This window comes from Mustela putorius, unplaced genomic scaffold (assembly GCF_011764305.1).
Source record: "Mustela putorius furo isolate JIRA1106 unplaced genomic scaffold, ASM1176430v1.1 tig00003988_pilon_pilon_pilon, whole genome shotgun sequence".
Lineage (NCBI taxonomy): Eukaryota > Metazoa > Chordata > Mammalia > Carnivora > Mustelidae > Mustela > Mustela putorius.
The window spans coordinates 9,841,881-9,868,749 of NW_025422127.1; the positions used below are offsets into that span (position 1 = coordinate 9,841,881).

Below are 26,869 nucleotides of genomic sequence, written 5' to 3' on the forward strand. Positions count from 1 at the left end.
CCCAAGTAAAATTGCTTTGTACACATCTTAGCCTTGTGTATGAAAAGGTAAAATTTGACATGTATTTCAAAAATTGTTTTATCCAGATAGTTTAATGTTATAAATTGTCACCCAAAGGTGAAGTTTTTACTATCTGAAAATATCCTCGTAAAAACTATTGACTTTTAAAAAAATTTTTATATTATTTTATTTTTTCCTTAACAAAACAAGGACTTTTTAAAAAATTTAAATTCAATTAATTAACATTATATTGTATTATTACACTATGGTTTCAGAGATAAATTCAGCGATTCATCACTGCATATAACACCCAGTCCTCATTACATCAAGTGCCCTCCCTAATGCCCATCACCCAGTTACATCTTCCCTCTACCCACCTCCCCTCCAGCAACCCTATAGTTTGTTTCCCATTATTATGAGTCTCTCTCTCTCTCTCTTTTTAAGATTTTTATCTATTTATTGGATAGAGAGAGAGATCACAAGTAGGCAGAGAGGCTGGCAGAGAGATGGGGGAAACAGGCTCCATGCTGAGCAGGGAGCCTGATGCCAGTCTCTATCCCAGGACCCTGAGATCATGACCCGAGCCGAAGACAGATGCTTAACCATCTGAAGCACTCAGGTGTCCCTGATTGAGAGTTTCTTATGATTTGTCTCCATCTTTGATTTCACGTTGTTTTATTTTTCCCTCCCTTCCCCTATGCTTCTCTGTTTTGTTTCTTAAATTCTACATATGAGTGAGATCATATGATAATTGTCTTTCTCTGATTGACTTATTTTGCTTAGCATAATACCCTCTAGTTCCATCCAACTTTTTAAAAAATATAGACATAAAGTAAGTTGTAGGAAAATTTTGGCCAAAAAATAACTAGAAGGTAAAAGTCATGTTTGATTGGACAACTTTTGAAAGTGGGTCAAAGAAGAGAAAAAGAAAATTTAAAAATCTGTGGAAATATTTTTCTGAATTAAAAATAGTAGATAAGCAAAAGATTCTTTTTTTAAAATTTTTTCAATTTATTTATTTTCAGAAAAACAGTATTTATTATTTTTTCACCACACCCAGTGCTCCAGGCAAAAGATTCTAAAATATAATGTTTCTGTACAAATACAATGTTCTGTAAGCTATAGAGTGTCATAGCACTAAGTATAAACCTCAGATACACATGCAGATTTTAAAGGTGTCTTTTTAGGAAGCAAGTGGCTTGAATGATCTTTCAGAGCTCTGGCAAATAATAGAACTCGAGCTTCTCCCTCCTCCTCTTACCAGTTCAACCTAGCACACCAAGAATTCAAACTCCTGTTCATGGTGATTCCATTTACATCTCAGCACTGGTTACATCTATAAACACTTTCTCCTTTCTGCAAGATCCCATTGGAGTTCCACACATGCTATAGTGTTAGGACTCAAATCAGCGCAACTACCTGGGGCCTTTCATCCACTCCAGGTGGTGGTTTTTCTCCTCACTCAACTGATGAGAAGTTAAAAATTATCTTCCTGTAACTGAGACCACACAAGTTGAACTCTTGGACATTCCTTCAAGACACACTATATTCCCATTACTGAAACCACTAACCCTTGAGTTTCCTTTCAGCCACACTGTGCATGTTGCTGGAAATTGCAGTGGCCAGTTGAGAATGAGATGAGAACTTGTCATCCCTAGCGTTTCTTTAGAATGTCTCACAGGAGCTAGAAATTATTTATGCAATAGGCTGTTTAAAAAAAAAATAGTGGAATGGAAAGAATGGGAAGTAGCCTTTTCTTGGTAAAATTGCAGTGTCACTGCTTCTGGAATTAGTAATGACGAATTGTTACACAATGATGGGGAAGTGACCCAGAGAGATACTGAGTCTAGATTTTATTCTGCCCCCATTGCTCTTCTTGTTTACCTCCCCTGGCTGTGATCACTGCTGGAAAAAAAAATGAGCAGGTAGAATCACTTTAAATAATAATATCAATCCTCCTCTGGGCCTTCTGTTTGGTTATGGCCTCACTATCCCACAATCTGTGCTATGTCATGTGTTCATACTTCACACATAAAAATAAAATTACTGGGCACCTGGGTGGCTCAGTGGGTTAAGCCTCTGCCTTCGGCTCAGGTCATGATCTCAGGGATCAAGTCCCACATCGGGCTCTCTACTCAGCAGGGAGCCTGTTCTCACCCCCCACACCCCCACCTGCCTCTCTGTCTACTTGTGATCTCTGTCAAATAAACAAATAAAATCTTTAAAATAAAATAAAATGAAATTTCTTCGCTGACATTCTACACCAATTCATTATTGAGCTCTACATCACAAATCCAAAAAATTCTTTAGAGTCCTCATCTCATTCAATATGTCAAATCATTTGACACATGGATTGTTTTGTTTTTGTTCCTAATATTTTCTTTTCTTGACTATACAGCCTCACTCTCCAAGATTTTTCTCAAGGCATCCGAGCGTTCCTTCTCTGTTTCTCTGGAAAAACTGTTTCTTCTCTGTCCCATCATTCCATGTTGGAGTTTCTTGGATATTCATCACTACCCATGCTCTCAGGGAAAGTGATCTCATTAATTTTTACATCTTTAATTGATAGCTAAACACTTTAAAACTTACATCTCCAGTCTCATCTGCTCCTTTGCAATTTTAAAAAAAATTTTTAATTTAGTTTTATTTCTTTCCAGTGTTCCAAAATTCATTGTTTATCCACCACACCCAGTGCTCCATGCAATATGTGCCCTCCTTAATACCCACCACCAGGCTCATCCAACCCCCCCACTTCCCTTCCCTCCAAAAATCTCAATTTGTTTCTCAGAGTCCACAGTCTCTCATGGTTTGTCTCCCCCTCCAATTTCCCCCAACTTACTTCTCTCCATCTCCCGATGTCTTCTGTGTTATTCCTTATGCTCCACAAGTAAGTGAAACCATATGATAATTGACTCTCTGCTTGACTTATTTCGCTCAAGGTAATCTTTTGTGATTCTTTTTTTTTAATTTTTGCAATTTAATTTTATTATTTATTTGATAGAGATCACAAGTAGGCAGAGAGAGGAAAGCAGACTCCCTACTGAGTGGAGAGCCCAATGTAGGGCTCAATCCCAGGACCCTGACATCATGACCTGAGCCGAAGGCAGAGGCTTAACCCACTGAGCCACCCAGGCACCCCAATCCTTTGCAATTCTTAATTGCATGTATATAACTTTCTCATTGTTTCCTCCTGGATGTTTGAAAGAAACTTCAACTGTCGCATGCCCACTTCTAACCCACTGCCTTTTGTTCCAGTCTTCCTCCAGGATTCCTTACCATAGTTAATGACAAACTAATCTGTTCAATCCTTCAAACTTTAAATCCTCTCACCCCTCATCATCAACCATCAAAGTTTATCTTTTAGACTACCAATATGCATTTTGCCCACATCCACTTGTTTTCTTCTTCCTCTTTTCTTGGATTTCAGGTAGATAAAGTCAAATCAGTGATAATCCTTGAGCTATGGCACATTGTCATTATTGGTACCCATACACATCTTATTTATTCAGTCATTTAAAAAAAAGATTTTATTTATTTATTTGACAGAGAGGGAGCATAAGTAGGCAGAGCAGTAGGCAGAGGGAGAGTGAGAATCAGGCTGCTCAACTTAAAGGACGCTGTTCTTGGGTGTCATACAAATCCTTTTAAAGTTGTTTGCAGGATTATAAATCCCCTTGCTATCTATGCTCCTGCCCTCTATCTTACATAGAATACTTTATTAGTATTATGTCTCTTCCCACCATTCCTCCTAGACTAAATGCTCAATGAGATCAGAAGTCTTGAAGGAATTAATTTCTAATGCATTCCAAGAAACTAACAGAGTACTTGACACAAATATCACTTAAATGTATTTGTTTATTAAATGCAAAAACATAAAATAGGGAGTAGAAACCATATTGAACTGAGTTCAGTTGGATGAAAGGAAAGCAAATTATGAGTATGAATTGCTTATTTACAAATAAATTATAAAAGGGGAAAGCTTGAGTTGCAAGTCTATGCTGAGGAACACTGGGAAATTCAAATATCAAATTCTGAAAGTATTGGGTGCAACATTAAATCTAAGCTCCCAGGGATAAAATCAGAGACCAGATGGAGAGCAAAAAGTTTCTATTCCAGGAGATGTGGAGAAAGAGCAAGAAAAGATTTTGAACAAGGAGAAAGGTCAGTATGGGATTATCCATCACATGTAATTCAAAAGCTGTTCCGTACATAGGGTGCAGTTGTGTTTGACTAGCTTAAAAAACAAAATAAAAGCTAAGAAAATAATAATTTTCAGGAAGCCATAAATGCATAGCAGCATTTATAATGTTACTTTGTAGAGAAAAACAATTTAGACTCAATATGGGAGTAATATATTCTATTTATAAACCATAAAACTGTGATATTAGGTTAGCTTAGCGATGGCAACTGCTGGAATAAAGAGAAAGATATCCAGCCTCTGTCTGGTAGTAAAACAGCATGAAGACAGTATCTTGTTTCTGTTTCCTACATATTGCTTGAGGCACTCCTTGATCTGGAGAGGTAATCAAGATAGTAAGTGAAGCATAAATAGACATCTGAAAAAATTACTGGAATTACTTTGGTACATGACAAAGGCTGTTGCAAGGCTGGAGCAAAGCAGAAGTCCAATTACTAGAATTGGGGAAAAAATACCAGAGAATGATGGAATCACAGCCAGCTATTAGGCAATAAGCAGCCTGTGATGTATTACTCATATGCAACATGCACATTTTTTATGTTCAATGTAAATGAAGAGTTTCTGTAGTTTAAATTTGTGCTCAGTGTGGTAGAGTGTTAAAAATAATCTGAGAACAAGGGCAATATTGACTAAGGGCCAAGAGGACAGAGGAGTCAGAAGACATTGAACATTGGGGTTTTGAGGGGGAAAAATAAAATCAGATACAAGGGGTGAAGAACTTTCCAGAAAGGCTAAAAAAAAAAAAATGATAATTGAAGAACCTGGGACCAAAAGAGTTTTCGCATTCTGTCACAAAGGATAATCAGGTATAAGTGACTATTCTCCATTAACTGCAACAAAGATTGGACAATTAATGTAACTGCTTATTCAGTGAATGGCAGAACCTAAAGAAAGGAAAAGTTGAACTTGAGCTTGCTCAGCTCTATGGAGGCTGTATCTTAGACACATTAGGAAGAGAACCCAGATATTCTCTATGGGTGGGTGATGGAAGACAAAGGAAAAAGCATTAATTTGTTCCTGACTTGTATAATCATGCTATCAATCTGCAATTTATATGTAGAGATTTTAAACACAATAATAAAGTTTATTTCATTATAAGCCATTAGGTGAAGCTAATGACTTTATTTATAGAAGGGACACAATGAGAATATGGGCACAGTGGCTTTACTAATAAGCCCCAAATCTGTTTAAAAATTCGAAAGAAGGGGGTGCCTGGGTGGCTCAGTGGGTTAAGCCTCTGCCTTCAGCCTTGGTCATGATCTCAGGGCCCTGGGATGGAGCCCTGCCATCAGGCTCTCTGCTCAGCAAGGAGCCTGCTTCCTCCTCTCTCCTTCTTTCTTTCTTTCTTTCTTTTTTTTTTTTACAAGAATATTACATTTTTATTTTTTATAAACATATATTTTTATCCCCAGGGGTACAGGTCTGTGAATCACCAGGTTTACACACTTCACAGCACTCACCAAAGCACATACCCTCCCCAATATCCATAATCCCACCCCCTTCTCCCAAACCCCCTCCCCCCAGCAACCCTCAGTTTGTTTTGTGAGAGTCACTTATGGTTTGTCTCCCTCCCAATCCTATCTTGTTTCATTTATTCTTCTACCCACTTAAGCCCCCATGTTGCATCACCACTTCCTCATATCAGGGAGATCATAAGATAGTTGTCTTTCTCTGCTTGACTTATTTCACTAAGCATGATACGCTCTAGTTCCATCCATGTTGTTGTAAATGGCAAGATTTCATTTATTTTGATGGCTGCATAGTATTCCATTGTGTATATATACCACATCTTCTTGATCCATTCATCTGTTGATGGACATCTAGGTTCTTTCCATAATTTGGCTATTGCTATAAACATTCGGGTGAACGTGCCCCTTTGGATCACTACGTTTGTATCTTTAGGGTAAATACCCAATAGTGCAATTGCTGGGTCATAGGGCAGTTCTATTTTCAACATTTTGAGGAACCTCCATGCTGTTTTCCAGAGTGGCTGCACCAGCTTGCATTCCCACCAACAGTGTAGGAGGGTTCCCCTTTCGCCGCATCCTCGCCAGCATCTGTCATTTCCTGACTTGTTGATTTTAGCCATTCTGACTGGTGTGAGGTGATATCGCATTGTGGTTTTGATTTGTATTTCCCTGATACCGAGTGATATGGAGCACTTTTTCATGTGTCTGTTGGCCATCTGAATGTCTTCTTTACAGAAATGTCTGTTCATGTCCTCTGCCCATTTCTTGATTGGATTATTTGTTCTTTGGGTGTTGAGTTTGCTAAGTTCTTTATAGATTCTGGACACTAGTCCTTTATCTGATATGTCGTTTGCAAATATCTTCTCCCATTCTGTCAGTTGTCTTTTGATTTTGTTAACTGTTTCCTTTGCTGTGCAAAAGCTTTTGATCTTGATGAAATCCCAATAGTTCATTTTTGCCCTTGCTTCCCTTGCCTTTGGCGTTGTTCCTAGATAGATGTTGCTGCGGCTGAGGTCGAAGAGGTTGCTGCCTGTGTTCTCCTCAAGGATTTTGATGGATTCCTTTCGCACATTGAGGTCCTTCATCCATTTTTAGTCTATTTTCGTGTGTTGTGTAAGGAAATGGTCCAATTTCATTTTTCTGCATGTGGCTGTCCAATTTTCCCAGCACCACTTATTGAAGAGGCTGTCTTTTTTCCATTGGACATTCTTTCCTGCTTTGTCGAAGATTAGTTGACTGTAGAGTTGAGGGTCTATTTCTGGGCTCTCTATTCTGTTCCATTGATCTATGTGTCTGTTTTTGTGCCAGTACCATGCTGTCTTGATGATGACAGCTTTGTAATAGAGCTTGAAGTCCGGAATTGTGATGCCACCAACGTTGGCTTTCTTTTTCAATATCCCTTTGGCCATTCGAGGTCTTTTCTGGTTCCATATAAATTTTAGAATTATTTGTTCCATTTCTTTGAAAAAGATGGATGGTACTTTGATAGGAATTGCATTAAATGTGTAGATTGCTTTAGGTAGCATAGACATTTTCACAATATTTATTCTTCCAATCCAGGAGCATGGAACATTTTTCCATTTCTTTGTGTCTTCCTCAATTTCTTTCATGAGTACTTTATAGTTCTCTGAATATAGATTCTGTGCCTCTTTGGTTAGGTTTATTCCTAGGTATCTTATGGTTTTGGGTGCAATTGTAAATGGGATTGACTCCTTAATTTCTCTTTCTTCTGTCTTGCTGTTGGTGTAGAGAAATGCAACTGATTTCTGTGCATTGATTTTATATCCTGACACTTTACTGAATTCCTGTACAAGTTCTAGCAGTTTTGGAGTGGGGTCTTTTGGGTTTTCCACATATAGAATCATATCATCTGCGAAGAGTGATAATTTGACTTCTTCTTTGCTGATTTGGATGCCTTTAATTTCCTTTTGTTGTCTGATTGCTGAGGCTAGGACTTCTAGTACTATGTTCAATAGCAGTGGTGATAATGGACATCCCTGCTGTGTTCCTGACCTTAGCGGAAAAGCTTTCAGTTTCTCTCCATTGAGAATGATATTTGCGGTGGGTTTCTCATAGATGGCTTTGATGATATTGAGGTATGTGCCCTCTATCCCTACACTTTGAAGAGTTTTGATCAGGAAGGGATGCTGTACTTTGTCAAATGCTTTTTCAGCATCTATTGAGAGTATCATATGGTTCTTGTTCTTTCTTTTATTGATGTGTTGTATCACACTGACTGATTTGTGGATGTTGAACCAACCTTGCAGCCCTGGAATAAATCCCACGTGGTTGTGGTGAATAATCCTTTTAATGTACTGTTGAATCCTATTGGCTAGTATTTTGTTGAGTATTTTCGCATCTGTGTTCATCAAGGATATCGGTCTATAGCTCTCTTTTTTGATGGGATCCTTGTCTGGTTTTGGGATCAAGGTGATGCTGGCCTCATAAAATGAGTTTGGAAGTTTCCCTTCCATTTCTATTTTTTGGAACAGTTTCAGGAGAATAGGAATTAGTTCTTCTTTAAATGTTTGGTAGAATTCCCCCAGGAAGCCATCTGGCCCTGGGCTTTTGTTTGTTTGGAGATTTTTAATGACTGTTTCAATCTCCTTACTGGTTATGGGTCTGTTCAGGCTTTCTATTTCTTCCTGGTTCAGTTGTGGTAGTTTATATGTTTCTAGGAATGCATCCATTTCTTCCAGATTGTCAAATTTATTGGTGTAGAGTTGCTTATAGTATGTTCTTATAATAGTTTGTATTTCTTTGGTGTTAGTTGTGATCTCTCCTCTTTCATTCATGATTTTATTTATTTGGGTCCTTTCTCTTTTCTTTTTGATAAGTCGGACCAGGGGTTTATCAATTTTATTAATTCTTTCAAAGAACCAGCTCCTAGTTTCGTTGATTCGTTCTATTGTTATTTTGGTTTCTATTTCATTGATTTCTGCTCTGATCTTTATGATTTCTCTTCTCCTGCTGGGCTTAGGGTTTCTTTCTTGTTCTTTCTCGAGCTCCTTTAGGTGTAGGGTTAGGTTGTGTACCTGAGACCTTTCTTGTTTCTTGAGAAAGGCTTGTACTGCTATATATTTTCCTCTCAGGGCTGCCTTTGTTGTGTCCCACAGATTTTGAACCGTTGTATTTTCATTATCATTTGTTTCCATGATTTTTTTCAATTCTTCTTTAATTTCCTGGTTGACCCATTCATTCTTTAGAAGGATGCTGTTTAGTCTCCATGTATTGGGGTTCTTTCCAAACACCCTCCTGTGGTTGAGCTCTAGCTTCAGAGCATTGTGGTCTGAAAATATGCAGGGAATGATCCCAATCTTTTGATACCGGTTGAGTCCTGATTTAGGACCGAGGATGTGATCTATTCTGGAGAATGTTCCATGTGCACTAGAGAAAAATGTGTATTCTGTTGCTTTGGGATGAAATGTTTTGAATATATCTGTGATGTCCATCTGGTCCAGTGTGTCCTTTAAGGCCTTTATTTCCTTGCTGATCTTTTGCTTGGATGATCTGTCCATTTCAGTGAGGGGAGTGTTAAAGTCCCCTACTATTATTGTATTATTGTTTATGTGTTTCTTTGATTTTGTTATTAATTGGTTTATATAGTTGGCTGCTCCCACATTGGGGGTATAGATATTTAAAATTATTAAGTCTTCTTGTTGGACAGACCCTTTGAGTATGATATAGTGTCCTTCCTCATCTCTTATTATAGTCTTTGGCTTAAAATCTAATTGATCTGATATAAGGATTGCCACGCCTGCTTTCTTCTGATGTCCATTAGCATGGTAAATTCTTTTCCACCCCCTCACTTTAAATCTGGAGGTGTCTTCGGGCTTAAAATGAGTTTCTTGGAGGCAACATATTGATGAGTTGCTTATAGTATGTTCTTATAATAGTTTGTACCGCACTCCTTGGTAGGTGAACTTGGTATTGGCTGGATTTCTTGTTGTTGTTTTTATCCATTCTGATACCCTGTGTCTTTTGGGCATTTAGCCCATTAACATTCAGGGTAACTATTGAGAGATATGAATTTAGTGCCATTGTATTGCCTGTAAGGTGACTGTTACTGTATATGGTCTCTGTTCCTTTCTGATCTACCACTTGTAGGCTCTCTCTTTGCTTAGAGGTCCCCTTTCAATATTTCCTGTAGAGCTGGTTTGGTGTTTGCAAATTCTTTCAGTTTTTGTTTGTCCTGGAAGCTTTTAATCTCTCCTTCTATTTTCAATGATAGCCTAGCTGGATATAGTATTCTTGGCTACATGTTTTTCTCGTTTAGTGCTCTGAAAATATCATGCCAGCTCTTTCTGGCCTGCCAGGTCTCTGTGGATAAGTCAGCTGCCAATCTAATATTTTTACCATTGTATGTTACAGACTTCTTTTCCCGGGCTGCTTTCAGGATTTTCTCTTTGTCACTGAGACTTGTAAATTTTACTATTAAGTGACGGGGTGTGGGCCTATTCTTATTGATTTTGAGGGGCGTTCTCTGAACCTCCTGAATTTTGATGCTCGTTCCCTTTGCCATATTGGGGAAATTCTCCCCAATAATTCTCTCCAGTATACCTTCTGCTCCCCTCTCTCTTTCTTCTTCTTCTGGTATCCCAATTATTCTAATGTTGTTTCATCTTATGGTGTCACTTATCTCTCGAATTCTCTCCTTGTGGTCCAGTAGCTGTTTGTCCCTCTTTTGCTCAGCTTCTTTATTCTCTCTCATTTGGTCTTCTATATCACTAATTCTTTCTTCTGCCTCATTTATCCTAGCAGTGAGAGCCTCCATTTTTGATTGCACCTCATTAATAGCTTTTTTGATTTCAACTTGGTTAGATTTTAGTTCTTTTATTTCTCCATAAAGGGCTTTTATATCTCTCGAGAGTGTTTCTCTAATATCTTCCATGCCTTTTTCGAGCCCAGCTAGAACCTTGAGAATTGTCATTCTGAACTCTAGATCTGACATATTACCAATGTCTGTATTGATTAGGTCCCTAGCCTTCGGTACTTCCTCTTGTTCTTTTTTTTGTGTTGAATTTTTCCGTCTTGTTATTTTGTCCAGATAAGAGTATATGAAGGAGCAAGTAAAATACTAAAAGGGTGGCAACAACCCCAGGAAAATATGCTTTAACCAAATTACAAGAGATCCCAAATCGTGAAGGGGGAGAAAGGGGATAAAAAGAGGTTCAGAAAGGAAGAAAGAAAAAAAAAAGAAAAAAGATTAAAAAGAAAAGAAAAGAATTAAAAATAGAAAACAAATAAGAAAAATATAAAAAAAGAAAAAATATATATATATTAGATAAACTAGTTAAAAAACGTTAAAAAAGAAAAAGGAAAAGTTAAAAAAATTTAACTAGAAGGTGAGAAAAAAAACAAAAAATGAAAAAGAAAAAAATTAAATTAACTGCAAGACTAAAAAAAATCACAGGGAAAAAGCCATGAGTTCCGTGCTTTGCTTTCTCCTCCTCTGGAATTCTGCTGCTCTCGTTGGTATTGAAACCGCACTCCTTGGTAGGTGAACTTGGTATTGGCTGGATTTCTTGTTGATCTTCTGGGGGAGGGGCCTGGTGTAGTGATTCTCAAGTGTCTTTGCCCCAGGGGGAATTGCACCGCCCTTATCAGGGGCTGGGGTGAGTAATCCTCTCGGGGTTGCTTTTAGGAGCTTTTGTCCCTGAGCGCTTTCCGTAGAGTTCCGGAGGACAGGAATACAAATGGTGGCCTCCAGGTCTCCGGCCCGGAGGAGCCGAGAGCCCAGGGCCCCACTCCTCAGTGTCCTCAGAGAACAGTGCCCAGTTACTCCTGTCTGCCTGACCTCTGGGCGCGCTCCGAGATCACCAAGCCTGTGACCGGTTCAAGGTCACCCCGAGCTGCGAGCTTACTGTCAGCCTGTCTCTCTAGCCGGCTTTCCCGTTACAATACCCGCAAGCTCTACGACACTCAGACACCCCCGATCCTTCTGTGACCCTGCGGAACCTGAGGCCACACTAACCCCGCGTGGGCTTCGCCCTGGTTTAGTCTCTGGAGCGATGTCCCTCAGCGGAACAGGCTTTTAAAAGTCCTGATTTTGTGCGCGGTTGCTCCGCCGCTTGCCGGGAGCCGGCCCCTCCCCCCGGGGTCTATCTTCCCGTCGCTTTGGATTCACTTCTCCGCCAGTCCTACCTTTCAGAAAGTGGTTGTTTTCCTGTTTCCAGAATTGCTGTTCTTCTTCTCTTCGATCTGCTGATGGATTTTCAGGTGTTTGCAATCTTTAGATAAGCTATCTAGTTGATCTCCAGCTAGCTGAAATAGTCTCAGCCTGCTACTTCTCCGCCATCTTGACTCCTTTCTTTCTTTCTTTCTTTCTTTCTTCTTTTCAGCATAACAGTATCATTATTTTTTGATCACACCCAGTTCTCCATGCAATCCGTGCCCTCTTAATACCCACCACCTGGTACCCCGACCTCCCCACCCCCACCACTTCAAACCCCTCAGATTGTTTTTCAGAGTCCATAGTCTCTCATGATTCACCTCCCATTCCTATTTACCTCACCCCCCTTCTCTCTAACTCCCCATGTCCTCCATGCTTTTTGTTATGCTCCACAAATGAGTGAAACCATATGATAATTGACTCTCTCTGCTTGACTTATTTCACTCAGCATAATCTCTTCCAGTCCCGTCCATGTTGCTACAAAAGTTGGGTATTCGTCCTTTCTGATAGAGGCATAATACTCCAAGTGTATATGGACCACATCTTCCTTATCCATTCATCCGTTGAAGGGTATCTTGGTTCTTTCCACAGTCTGGCGACTGTGGCCATTGGTGCTATAAACATTGGGGTACAGATGGCCCTTCTTTTCACTACATCTGTATCCTTGGGGTAAATACCCAGGAGTGCAATGGCAGGGTCATAGGGAAGTTCTATTTTTAATTTCTTGAGGAATCTCCACACTGTTCTGCAAAGTGGCTGCACCAACTTGCATTCCCACCAACAGTGTAAGAGGGTTCCCCTTTCTCCACATCCTCTCCAACACATGTTGTTTCCCGTCTTGCTAATTTTGGCCATTCTAACTGGTGTAAGGTGATATCTCAATGTAGTTTTAATTTGAATCTCCCTGATGGCTAGTGATGATGAACATTTTTTCATGTGTCTGATAGCCATTTGTATGTCTTTATTGGAGAAGTGTATAAGAAAACCACTGATTTCTGCACATTGACTTCGTATCCTACCACATTTTTGAATCTTCAACAAAACAGGAAAAAATATACAGTGGAAAAAAGACAGTCTCTTCAATAAATGGTGCTGGGAAAACTGGACAGCTATATGTAGAAGAATGAAACTTGACCATTCTCTTACACCGTACACAAAGATAAACTCAAAATGGATTAAAGACCTCAACGTGAGACAGGAATCCATCAGAATCCTAGAGGAGAACATAGGCAGTAATCTCTTCGATATCAGCCACAGCAACTTCTTTCAAGATATGTCTCCAAAGGCAAAGGAAACAAAAGCGAAGATGAAGTTTTGGGACTTCATCAAAATCAAAAGCTTCTGCACAGCAAAGGAAACAGTCAAGAAAACAAAGAGGCAACCCACGGAATGGGAGAAGATATTTTCAAATGACAGTATAGACAAAAGGTTGATATCCAGGATCTATAATGAACTCCTCAAACTCAACACACACAAAACAGACAATTATATCAAAAAATCGGCAGAAGATATGAGCAGACACTTCCCCCTCTCTCTTTGTCTGCCTCTCTGCTTACTTGTGATCTCTCTCTCTGTCAAATAAATAAATAAAATCTAAAAAAAATAAAAAATTAAAATTCAAAGAAGTTCCAAAATCTGGTACCACCCTCCTTCTTTATTTCTCTTCCTTCTTCCATATGCCACGCACACACTGATATAAATATGTCACAGATTTCCTACCAAATTAGGTTCTAATTTCCAGATCCTCCTACATCTTTGTACATATCTAGTTCCCGCAAACATGATTCTCACTGCAGGGTTTGCCCTGCCCCATAATGTGTTGTAAAGATGGGGCTGACTTCTCCCTTTCCTTTACCTTCCACTAATAATTGCTCACTGAAATTTTCCAAACAGCTGTATAAGGGTATAAATGATAGACACCAAGCTGTACATGCTTATAGGATTCAATTTTTTTACTTTTGTTATAGGTGTACACCTAAAGCCATCAACACAATGAAGACAATGAGCATATCATTTGCTCTAAAAAGTTTCATCATAATTACCTCCTATTGTAATCCCTCCTTCCCACCCTTCCCAATCCATGTCTAAGTGACCACTGCTTCCAGTCACAAGAGATTGCTTTGCATTTTCCATAATTCTTTAGAAATATAATCACAAAGTATGATTCATTCCTGCTGTAGCCTGTTGCAATAGTTCATTCCCCTGCTTGCTCACCCATTCACTGGTTGAAAGACCTTTGGTTTGTTTCTAGTTTTTGTCTATTACAAATAAAACTGGCATAAATATTCATGCACAAGTCATTAAAGGGACATATGTTACCATTTGCCTTAAGTAAAAACTGAAGAATTTGCTTAAACTTTTTTTTAAAAACTGTCAAACTGTTTTTTAAAACTGGTTGCATCATTTAAATGCTCTTTAAAACTATATGACAGTTCCAGTTCCTCAGCATTCTCGACACGTGGTATAGTCAATCTTTGTAGTTTTAGATGTTTTAAAAGGTATATAAGTTGTATTTCATTGTGATTTCTCAACTTGCATTTCTCCTGTTGAGAATCACTCCATGTGCTTATTTGCCATCTTACACATTCGTTGGTGAGGGGTCTGTACAAAATTCTTGTATTATTTTTTTAATAAGGCTGGTTGTTTTCATAGTATTGAGTTTTGAGAATTCTTTATAAATTTTGAATATAAGTCCTTTATCAAATACATGATTTGTAAATCTTTTCTCTCTTAGTCTGTGGCTTGCCTTTCATCCTTTTGTGACTTTGAAGAGCAGAGTTTTAAAATTTTGATGCTATCCAATTTATCAAATTACCATTTTATGACTCATGCTTTTGGTATTAGAACATTTTATAGAACTTAAGGTCACAGAGATTTTTCTCCTCTCTTTTCTTTTAAAAGCTTTCCCATTTTAGGTCTTCAGTTTATGTTTCTGATCCATTTTGAGTTAATTTTTGTATCATAAGAGGTAAGGATTGAAATTCATCTTACATGACTAATTGGGAGCTGGAATCAACCAATGATAAAGCAAAGCAAAACCAGAAACAAAGCAAGGGGCCTACATTTGGCTAGTAAGAAGGTACAGGGAAAGAAATGATGGGGTAAAGAAAAAAAATAAATTCACAAGAGAAAATATTTTATCTGTAAGTCAGACCCTGAACAACCCTTCTCATCCCCTTAAAATTCCTAAATCTCAATGCTCTAAAAACCCAAAGAACAATAATTACTGAAAACCTAACAACTTACCCTGAAAACTCTTCTGAAAAAGCAGTAGGCCACCCATGGAATGGGAGAAGATATTTGCAAATGACAGTACAGACAAAAGGTTGATATCCAGGATCTATAAAGAACTCCTCAAACTCAACAGACACAAAACAGACAATCATATTAAAAATGGGCAGAAGATATGAACAGACACTTCTCCAGTGAAGACATACAAATGGCTATCAGACACATGCAAAACTGTTCATCATCACTAGCCATCAGGGAGATTCAACTTAAAACCACATTGAGATATCACCTTACACCAGTTAGAATGGCCAAAATTAGCAAGACGGGAAACAACATGTGTTGGAGAGGATGTGGAGAAAGGGGAACCCTCTTCCACCAGGTGTGGGAATGCAAGTTGGTGCAGCCACTTTGGAGAACAGTGTGGAGATTCCTCAAGAAATTAAAAATAGAGCTTCCCTAGGACCCTGCAATTACACTACGGGGTATTGACTCCAAAGATACAGATGTAGTGAAAAGAAGGGCTATCTGTACCCCAATGTTTACAGCAGCAATGGCCACAGTCGCCAAACTGTGGAAAGAACCAAGATGCCCTTCAAGGGACAAATGGATAAGCAAGATGTGGTCCATATACACTATGGAGTATTATGCCTCCATCAGAAAGGATGAATACCCAACTTTTGTAGCAACATGGACGGGACTGGAAGAGATTATGCTGAGTGAAATAAGTCAAGCAGAGAGAGTCAATTATCACATGGTTTCACTTATTTGTGGAGCATAACAAATAGCATGGAGGACATGGGGAGATAGAGAGGAGAAGGAAGTTGGGGGAAATTGGAAGGGGAGGTGAACCATGAGAGACTATGGACTCTGAAAAAACAGAGTTTTTCTGGTTTTGAAGGGGTGGGGGGGTGGGAGGTTGGGGTACCAGGTGTTGGGTATTACAGAGGGCACGGATTGCATGGAGCAGTGGGTATGGTGCAAAGATAATGAATACTGTTATGCTGAAAATAAATAAAAAATAAATTTTAAAAAATGAATACTGTTATGCTGAAAAGAAAATTAAAAATAAATAAATAAATAAATAAAGTTTTCCAAAATATTTTCATTATTGATTTTTAATTTCAGTCTGTTGGATCTTTTAAAGATTTACTTATTTATTTTAGAGAAAGAGTGAGAGCAGAGGGTGGAGTTAGGGAGGGGTGTGTAGTGAGAAGGAGACAGGCAGACTCACTACTGAGAGGGGAGCCTATGCAGGACCCTGAAATTATGACTTGGGCCAAAATCAAGAGTCGGACACTTAACTGACTGAGCCACCCAGGAGCCCCTAATTTCATTCCATTGTGATCAGAGAAGATATTTTGTATGTTTTGAATTACTTTAAATGTGTTGAGAAATTTTATATGTCCAGAAATATCTTCTAGGCAAATGTTTTGCTTGCACTTGAAAAGAACCTATATTCTCTAGTTATTGAATAAACTGTCCTCTACATGATTAATTTGATTGATAATTTTAATTCTACTGTCTTCTTACTGATTTTCTGTCTGATTTTCTATCAATTATTGACAGAGAGAGATGGAAATCTCCTACCATAATTATGGATCTGCTATTTCTCCTTGCAGTTCTATAAATTTTTGCTTAGTGGGTTTTGAAGCTTTCATGTTAATTTCATAAACATTTAGGATTGTTATGCACTCTTGATAAATGGACTCATTTACTATTATGAAATGGTTTTCTTTGTTACTAGAAATATTTTTTGCTCTGAAATGCACATTCACTGATTCTAATATAGCTATTCTGCCTTTCTTTTCATTGATGTTAGCATGGCATATCTTTTTTCATAATTTTACTTTTAGCCTATTTTATTTTTTATTTTACTCAGGCATTGTATAGTTGAATTGTGATTTTTAATACAAGCTGCTAATTTCTGCCTTTTAATTGGGTGTGCCTAGATCATTTATAGTTAATGCAATTATAAATATATTTGAGTCCAAATCTATTATCTTGCCTCTGTTTTCTATTTGTCCAATCAATTCTTATTCCTTTTCTCTATTTATGGCTTCTTTTGGATTAAATACCTTTGATTCCACTTAATCTACTTTTTTGGCTTATTAGCTACGACTCTTTGTTTTGTTATTTTAGTGGCTCTTTTAGGTTTATAGTATACAATGTAGCTCATTATAGTCTACCTTCGAAAGATATTTTGCCAATTTATAAGTATAGTACCTAAATTTTATAATAATATTCTTCCATTTATCTACTTATTCTTTGTGTTATTATTGTTACTATTACTATTGTCTTTTCTTATTTATTTTTTTTAGAGAGGGAGCGAGGGGGAGCAGAGGATAAAGAGAATCTCAACCAGGCTCCACGCTTGAACATGGGACTCAGTCTCATGACCTTGAGATTATGACCTGAGCCAACATCAAGAGTCAGATGATTAACTGACTGAGCTAACCAGGTTCCCCTTTTACTTTTTAATTATAACATACCATTTATGTAATTTAAAAACACAAGCAGGCAAAACTCATTTTACAAGTCTGTGTATATGTGTATTTGAGGATCTGCATCAAATACTGGAGTGTTGGTCCATGACAAGGACTGGTGAGAGAAAAACGTGCAGGCAGCAGGATTGAAGGGCAAAGGGAAAAAATCAAAGTGACAAGAAATAATAAATAGAGGAGTCATATATTCAACTTGTTGAAAAATAAGACACTCTTCTTATCCTTGGTATATTGACTAATGTAAGATGAACAATAATTATATAAAGTATGAGTTACCATTTTCAAAGTACAGGTTATATATAAATAAATAATGACAGTAAATGTTTTTCAAAATTATAGTATCAAAAAGATGTTTTTTGGGAGAAGATATTTGCAAATGACAGTACAGACAAAAGGTTGATATCCAGGATCTATAATGAACTCCTCAAACTCAACACACAGGAAACAGGCAAACATATCAAAAAATGGGCAGAACATATGAACAGACACTTCTCCAATCAAGACATACAAATGGCTATCAGACACATGAAAAAATGTTCATCATCATTAGCCCTCAGGGAGATTCAAATTAAAACCACATTGAGATATCACCTTACACCAGTTAGAATGGCCAAAATTAACAAAACAGGAAACAACATGTATTGGAGAGGATGTGGAAAAAGGGGAACCCTCTTACACTGTTGGTGGGAATGCAAGTTGGTACAGCCACTTTGGAGAACAGTGTGGAGATTCCTCAAGAAATTAAAAATAGAGCTTCCCTATGACCCTGCCATTGCACTCCTGGGTATTTACCCCAAGGATACAGATGTCGTGAAAAGAAGGGCCATCTGTACCCCAATGTTTATAGCAGCAATGGCCATGGTCGCCAAACTGTGGAAAGAACCAAGATGCTCTTCAATGGACGAATAGATAAGGAAGATGTGGTCCATATACACTATGGAGTATTATGCCTCCATCAGACAGGATGAATACCCAACTTTTGTAGCAACATGGATGGGACTGGAAGAGATTATGCTGAGTGAAATAAGTCAAGCAGAGAGAGTCAATTATCACATGGTTTCACTTATTTGTGGAGCATAACAAATAGCATGGAGGACATGGGGAGATAGAGAGGAGAAGGAAGTTGGGGGAAATTGGAAGGGGAGGTGAACCATGAGAGACTATGGACTCTGAAAAAACAGAGTTTTTCTGGTTTTGAAGGGGTGGGGGGGTGGGAGGTTGGGGTACCAGGTGTTGGGTATTACAGGGGGCACGGATTGCATGGAGCACTGGGTGTGGTGAAAAAATAATGAATACTGTTTTTCTGAAAATAAATAAATTGAAAAAATTGAAATAAAAAAGATGTTTTTGGCGTGTGTATTTAAAGTTTTATTTATTTATTTTAGAGAGAGAGAGAGCAAGTGAGGGGAGGAGCTGAAGGTGGGGATCTTCAACCAGACTCCCTACTGATCACAGAGCCCAATGTGGGCTCAATCTTACCACCCTGAGATCGTGACCTGAGCTGAAACCAAGAATTGGATGCTTACCCAACGACACTACCCAAGCATCCTAAGCATCGTGTTTTACATTTTACCTTGGTAGCAATATTGAAGATGATTGGAGGCATGGATGGTAATAGAAATGAGGGCAAGAATAAAATGCAGTGAAAGTAGAATGTTATTTATTAAATTTGTTAAGATTATAAGAAAAGCCTAATTGGAAAAAAAAATGTAGTAGCAGAGTGGAAGGACTAGACCAGTGCAAAATTCAAAAGATAAAAATCTTAGTGAGCAAAAAATTTCTGCTTCCATTAAGAAGGAAGAAAAAGGAAGTGCATTTATTCTCCCACCAGAAATAACTGAAAAACAGATGAAATAGGCAACAAGAGACAGTGATCCATGAGAGATGAGAAACTAACAAGATAAGTCCCATGGTTGCTCTAGTTTACTGCCTCGAGAGAGTTCCATGCCAAGGCATAGGACTTTATAACATAGGATACAGGATGCCTTTCTTCATGTAAACTTCATGTTGCAGTTTATCTCTGCAACAGTAGCAGCATTATCATTTTTCACAATAACAAAAAAATAAGTATTATCAAGTGCCTACCCTTTGGCAAGGGCTGATGGATGTCTTGCTGAAAAAGAAGACACACTTCCTCTCCTTAGTGTTTTAAGACCAACAAGTAAGATGAACAATAAATAATTATAAAAACTGTAAGTTATGATCTCCAAAGCACAGGTTACCATGGAGAACACATTTTCCTGAATAATTCAAGGTTAAGGTTCTTTTTCCTAGCAAAGTGGTTTTTAACTAAGAAATAAAAGCTGGATGAGTAAGGGTTAGCTCATGCAAGAAGACAGTGGTGGGAAGCAATACATACAGAAGGAAATGTAAGTAAGAGGTTAGTTGTGTCCAAGAAATGGAAAGACTCCAGCATGCCCTTGTTGACCAGATTGTAGGGAATATCTCCTTGTAAAACTGGTGATGCTTCTTAAACTTCCCTCTTCTGGCCCACCACTAATACCTGAGAATATTTATGCCACCATGGACCATCAAATTTCCATGTTTTCACATGGTTGTGTTGTTTTGTATGTGTTTTTTCTTATGCCTTAAATCCCTTTATCTTTTTTCTTTGAGGCAAAGCCCTTCTCATATTTCAGGACGTAATTTAAGCATCTTCTCACAGAAAAGAGTTTTCTGACTGTTCATTCCTGTCTCCCAGTTGATATAACCATTTTTTTCTCTATTTTTCACCTTTTGCTTTGAACTTCTGCTTATTATTGCTAATGTATGTATTCCTGTCACTTGAATTTGAGATATTTAGAGCTTAAATTATGTCTTATAAATTTGTATTGCACCATTTTCAGACTCCATAATGGTCATGGCTAATTTTATTGCTGCTCTTCATCTCATTAGCAAAGAAAAAGCAAGTTCTGTACATAGTCTATAGAAAATTATTCATTTGGTACATTTGATTATAGTAATAGTATTACAAATGATTTATAATATTATTTAATTATGCTTTGCTTATTTCACTTTAGTTTTTTGACATAACTACATAATGATTGCCATTTTTGTTTCTATTAGTCCAAAACACAGTACTGAAATCTAAATATTCATTTCAATAACAATAGTACATGAGTTAATATTTCGCCTTAATTTCTATAAATCTGTAGTAAATGTTTCTCAATTTATTTTGGTTATTTCATATCCCATATTGAAGAAAACGTGAGTATGAAAGGGAACCTCAGTTTATGAATGACTTCCCTTTTTTTATTGACTGACTCCACCTCCATTATGTAGCCTTTCTGGTTTTTTGTTTTGTTTTGTGGAAGTGAGATGATTTTTAGAAGTCTTAGTGGTCCTCCTCTTTAGCAGAACATTTCTAAAGAAAAATACAAGAAGATTTAGAAATCATTAGAACTTTGGACTGGACAAACTCAGAATGGTCCCACATGGAAACTCTGGATCTGCTGGTAAACTCTTCTCATTTATTCTACATTTACCTTTAAATGTAGTATGAAGTTAACAGTCAGTGAATCTTATTTAATAGTGATTGGCATTGGGAAAGTAAGGAATGGAAAGTGGGCATTAAGCTTTTATGGCAGTAACTTGTATCTGCCATAGATTCAAAATTGAAAATGGGGGATAAAGATTAGACTTGGCACCAAAAAAGATTACTTGGCATCAGTTTTGTAAAATTGCTGAGGCAAAATTAAGAAAGGAGTTGAAATGAACTGAACCAGATTGAGTAGGAAAGCAACAATTGTTAGAAAACATGGACAGACCATACAAGAATGAATACTGATTACAAGTTGATCACTTAGGGAAATTTAAATAGCATCCCTGAGTGTTAAAATCTGCATTGTGATTTTTATGGATATGATAGACTTGTTTAGCATTTAAAATTTTTTCAGAGCTTTTCTTTTAAAAGAAGATTTTATTTCTTTATTTGAAAGAGAGAGAGCATGAGCAGTGGGAGAGGGAGAGGGAGAAAGCAGACTGTCTGCTGAGCAGGGAGCTGGCTGATTGGGGACTCGATCCCAGGACGCCAGGATCGCAGCCTGAGCCGAAGGCCAGTGCTTAACCAACTGAACCACCAAGAGGCCCATTTTTCTAAACTTTTTAATCGCAGTATAGCGTACCACATGAAAGTGTGTCCAAAGGGCACACTTCAGTGACTTATCCCAAAGTGTGTGCTCCTGTGTGGCCACCAACGCGTGCTAGCTTTTATGTCAGGTTAGAGTAAGTGAGAGTAATAAAAGCTTTAGAGCTTTATGCTCTATCTAGGGATAAGATCCAGTAATTTAGTTTTTCACATATAAACATTGTCACTTTAGTCCATCAGTGTTCAGCTACTGTTTAACAGACATGGTGTCAGTACTGGTGAAGCAGAGCTGAACTTGATACAAAGAATCTGTTCCCTTCTGGAACTTAACCATCTGGATCCAGTGGGCTTGGAGATCTCAGTAGTTGGCTATCATTCTGTGCCCCTGCTAATCTTCATCGGTGCTTTTTTGATTTTCCAGGTTTTAAGGTCTGCTCTTGAAATTCTTTTCCATACGCAACTTGCTCCTAACTCCTCATCCCTAGGTCGCCTGTAAACATGAACATGTCCAAAGCTATTTCACTGAGACTATAGGATCCTGATCCTATGAATATTTCCTGTCCAACTTGCCATTTTGACTTTTCTTGCTAACCTTGAATCTCTGAAACCATCTGTCTTCTCCAAAGCCTCTTTTTGGGAAGGCAATACTTTTGTCCTTTTCTTCCTTTTTTTTTTTTTTTTCACAGACTGTAGAAGATGTTTCACCCTCTTGAGTCCCTCCACTATGGCTGTGGTCTCCATCCTTGGTACCTGTTTGATCACCAGTTCTATCGGTGAGTGCTTTGTCAAATGCAAATAATGCTTCATGAAAACATGCTTCATGATTTCAAGGGATCAGATATTAAAAGCAGAAAATAGGTCCTAACCATGTGACACTAAAATATGAACAAAATAGCATGGTTTCCCCCAAAATAAAATAAACTTTCACAGGAAAAAAATGTTCACTTCGCTTAGAGATTTAAAATATGTCTACCTAAAAAATAGGGAACAATACAGAGGAGGAAAAAACTCAGAATTATTGGGATGAAATGGAATTTGAGGAACACTTTAATAAATTCAGTGCCAAAATTTACCTTAAAATGTATTGAGGGTGGCCAGATAGACATCAGTGAGGGCACAGGTTCCTATGTTAAAGTAATCATAGGATGGTAGCTGGGACATTTGAGGGGGGTAGTTTGGGGGAGGGTGAGGGATTTTTTTCAAGATAGGAGGTAATAGGAAAATACCTCCATCTCGACTTCCATTTAAGTAGAAAAGTTTCAGCCAGATTTCAACTAGTATTTTAAAAAATTCTTGATGTTTTCCCTATATGTGTATAATGGGCATTAAATTACTTAAGACTGGTTTTTTCATCTTCATCAGGAGCCTTCTTTCTATCCATCTTAGGAATTTGGAGAAACTTACATGGCTGGTACCTATAAAATTTTGTAATATATTATTTACATAGTAAACTCTCTGTGGAGATTATATAAATCAGCATTATTGCATTACTTAGCTTAGCTGGTTTTATGTCCTTGCTTCATCTGAAGCCTGTGATGCTGATATTTGTACTTGGGTACCCATGAAATAGCATTCTCCTATTATACCATGGATGAGTCTGGGAATGCTTCTCAAATCTGGCTTTGAAAAAATAAATAAATAATCTAAGAATGATAATTCTCCACGTGCTCTTTGGATCCTGACAAATGGCTGTCTTTATGCATTGTTGCAGGGGGAGAAGAGAAGGAGCTGAGGCTCAAGGATGGTGAAGACAAGTGCACCGGGAGATTGGAGGTGAAAGTCCAGGAGGAATGGGGAACTGTGTGCAATAATGGCTGGGGCATGGATGAGGTCTCTGTGATTTGCAGGCAGCTGGGATGTCCCACTGCTGTCAAAGCCACTGGATGGACTAATTCCTGGGCGGGCTCTGGACGCATCTGGATGGATCATGTCTCTTGTCGAGGGAATGAGTCTGCTCTCTGGGACTGCAAACATGATGGATGGGGAAAGCATAACTGCACTCATCAGCAGGATGTTGTAATAACCTGCTCAGGTAGGACTTGCGAAAGTCAAAGCCTCGACATGAAATGCTTTGTGGGGGAGAAATATGTAGATGGGTTAAAAATGAAAAGGAGCCAGTTTTCATAAGTCGTCTGTTTCCTATATAAAATCACCCAAACGGTTACCAAAAGAGCGGATGAAAAGAAATCATTGAAAAGAAATCAAAAGAGATTATGAGTACCACAATCGATGAGGAAGTGACCAGCCTCATTTTACAGTTAGGAATCTTACTGTAAGTCTCTACTCCTACTTAAAAATATCATATCTAAGTGAATTCTTTGTCCTCTTTCTCAGTATTGCTTTTGGACTTTGAACTTTTTGTCCATTCCCTGATAATCAACTTACTAAATTGAGAAATAAATATTCCTAGCACTAATCCTTTGTTGAAGGAAGGATGTTTTGCTAAGTATAATTACTTTTTTCAGTATATAATTCTATTCATTTCATTTAATGGTGAATTGTTGTATGTGGGGGGGGTTAAGATTTCTTTATTTGTGAGAAGTGAGAGAGCTGGGGAGCACAGAGGGAGAAGGAGAGAGAATATAGAGAGAATTCTCAAACAGCCCCCCTCCCTGAGGGCAGAGCTCAACACAGGGCTTGATCCCAGGACCCTGAGATCACGACCTGAGCCAAAATCAAGAGTCAGATGCTTAACTGACTGAGCCACCCAGGTGCCCCATGGTGGTTTTGATTTATAAAACATTTCAAAAATTTCACCTCAGTTGACCTTACAATAACTCAGAAAGTTCTGTGTCAGACCTTTCTTCTATAAATCCCAAGGTCATATTTATGACCTAGTTCAGAATCTTGGGCTTCCCATTTCTCCTTGTTCATTTCTCTGGCCTCTCTCTCCTATCCCCCTTCTCAGAAACCGTCTCCTCTACGGGATTGATTTTTAGAAAGGACTCATCTCTCCCCAAGCATTGGGGTATATTGGGAACAGCACAGGCTAATATCTAGAAAAATGTGGAACTGAATTCCAGCTCAGCCACTCATGAATGTTATTTTGAGCAAAGTTCTTAAAATTTTTTAAACTTCAGTTTCTGAAAACTCGGTGCTTTAATACATGTAGAGCTCTACCTTTTTCTTCTTCCTTCCTTCCATCCCTGCACTCCCCACTCCTCCTCTTCCCCCTCCTCCCTCTTCTAATTTTTTATTGTTAATCATTACACCAGAAAGATAGGGAAGAACAATAGTAACATCTGCAGCAAATTTAAAAATCATAAGTCTTGCCAGGCTCAGGGAACCTAGGTGGCTCAGTTGGTTGAGCATCAGACTCTTGGTTTTGGCTCAGGTCATGATCTTGGGGTGGTGGGATGGAGCCCGTGGTCTGGCTCCACACTCAGCACAGAGTCTGCTCATTCCCCTCCATCTGCTCCTCCTCTCCACACTCTCTTTCCCAAATAAATGAATACATAAAATCTTAAAACAAATAAGCAAACAAACAACTCTTGCCAGGCTCTTACTAGTATTATTGCAGCCTACAGAGCCAACGGTTTAAGCTAAGCCATCAGTGTAGCACTTTAAACTCTTGTTTTCTGTTTTTTCATACTTAAGGATAGATTTTATCAAATTTTCTTTTTGAAGTTTATACAGTGAATGCGTCAACTGGTGCATGCCTAGCCACCCAAGGACTCCCTAGTTTCATGAGATTTCAGAGGCTGTATCTAATGCTTAATGCTCAGAACCTCTGTCTCTCAGGAGGTTTTGCTATTACCACACACACAGGGACAATAGAGCATAGCAGTCAGGAAAATAAACGCTGGTGTTAGACTGCTTTTTCTTTTCACCTCCGAGCTTTGCTCTTTTCTGGGTGGGTGACACTGTGATGATGAGGCGTATCAAGAATACTTATCTGTGAAGTAGAGTTAATGGGAATAACCCAAAATGTGCAGTGCTGTGAAGATTGATAGCATAGGTGATACACTGGAGTGCCAGATACATATTTTAATTGTGAACTATTGCTTTTATGATTATTAATTGTCCAGAGTAAAAAAGAAATCCTGTTAAGTAAGAGATCTTTGCCTGGTATTTAGAGCTTTTAAAAGCAACTCCCTTTCTCAAAAAGAGAGCCTCTAAAATTTTGTTCAAGCCCAAATAGTTTTTGCTTTTCAAGTGTCCCCAGATTTCATCCCACATCTCCTTTTCTTGGGTATTTTAGTCCTCATAGAAAATCTAGGGAAGAGTGTATAGAGAGATTTTCCTTTATGAAAAAGCTGTTCTTTGCTAAAAATGGTACCAGATGCTTTGGGGGTAGGGGAAGCTTTGATTCAAACAGGAGATGGGTAAGAAATGAATTATTTTGATTTATTTTTCCTTAATTTTTATTAATTTGGTATACCATAGGATGATTTGCAAACTATTGTGCATGCTTAGGCATTTTTATTTTTCCCTTTTTCCTGTTTTCTAATTTTATACTTGACCTCAGTTTGCCATTTTTGCTTCTTTGTTGGAGGAGCTAATTTTACTTTCTCTAGTTTTTAAAATAAGTGCTTTAAGTCAAATTGACCAATTTCTATATAAAAGGGTGCTTACTTTGTCTTAATAATGGAAGGAAATAAAACAAAGCAGAAAGAAAATTTTAATCTGTAAAACATTTTCCTTGGTGAGTAGGTGTAGATGAAAGTGCTAGTTGTTAGCTGGTCTTTAAACAATTACAATTTTCCAATATGTAAAGATGGGCAACATCCAAAATGAGGCACCATTTTTAAGGACAGCATCAAATCTCAAACACACAGAGCAATCTTGTTTCCTACAGTCACTTCTGAATGAATATGACTTCTGAACTCTGGTCTTTTCTCTGCTCTAGATGGATCCAATTTGGAGATGAGGCTGGTGAATGGAGGAAACCGGTGTTCTGGAAGAATAGAGGTCAAGTTCGAAGGACAGTGGGGAACAGTGTGTGATGATAACTTCAACATAGATCATGCGTCTGTGGCTTGTAAACAGCTCGAATGTGGAAGTGCTGTCAGTTTCTCTGGTTCAGCTAATTTTGGAGAAGGTTCTGGACCAATCTGGTTTGATGATCTTATATGCAGTGGAAATGAGTCAGCTCTCTGGAACTGCAAACACGAAGGATGGGGAAAGCATAACTGTGATCACTCTGAGGACGTTGGAGTGATTTGCATGGGTAAGGACTGGTCTGGGTTTGTTCTGTTCTTCCTGAGAGGA

At 38.2% G+C, this 26,869-nt stretch overlaps 1 protein-coding gene across 8 annotated transcripts in view; it reads left to right on the forward strand.

The window, feature by feature from the left end:
• The first annotated feature begins 20,870 nt into the window (after window positions 1-20,870).
• The window catches only part of CD163 (CD163 molecule), a 31,537-nt gene continuing 25,538 nt past the window's right edge, over window positions 20,871-26,869 (forward strand). For 7 of the 8 annotated variants that reach the window (XM_013063610.1, XM_013063612.1, XM_013063613.1 and 4 more), the window contains exons 1-4: window positions 20,871-21,026; window positions 22,345-22,431; window positions 23,370-23,690; window positions 26,508-26,828. In XM_013063610.1, the coding sequence (XP_012919064.1) occupies window positions 20,996-21,026; window positions 22,345-22,431; window positions 23,370-23,690; window positions 26,508-26,828 (760 nt within the window). In that variant the 5' untranslated portion in view covers window positions 20,871-20,995. The remainder of the gene's footprint in view (window positions 21,027-22,344; window positions 22,432-23,369; window positions 23,691-26,507; window positions 26,829-26,869) is intronic. The other variant, XM_004766615.3, reaches the window with a different exon arrangement.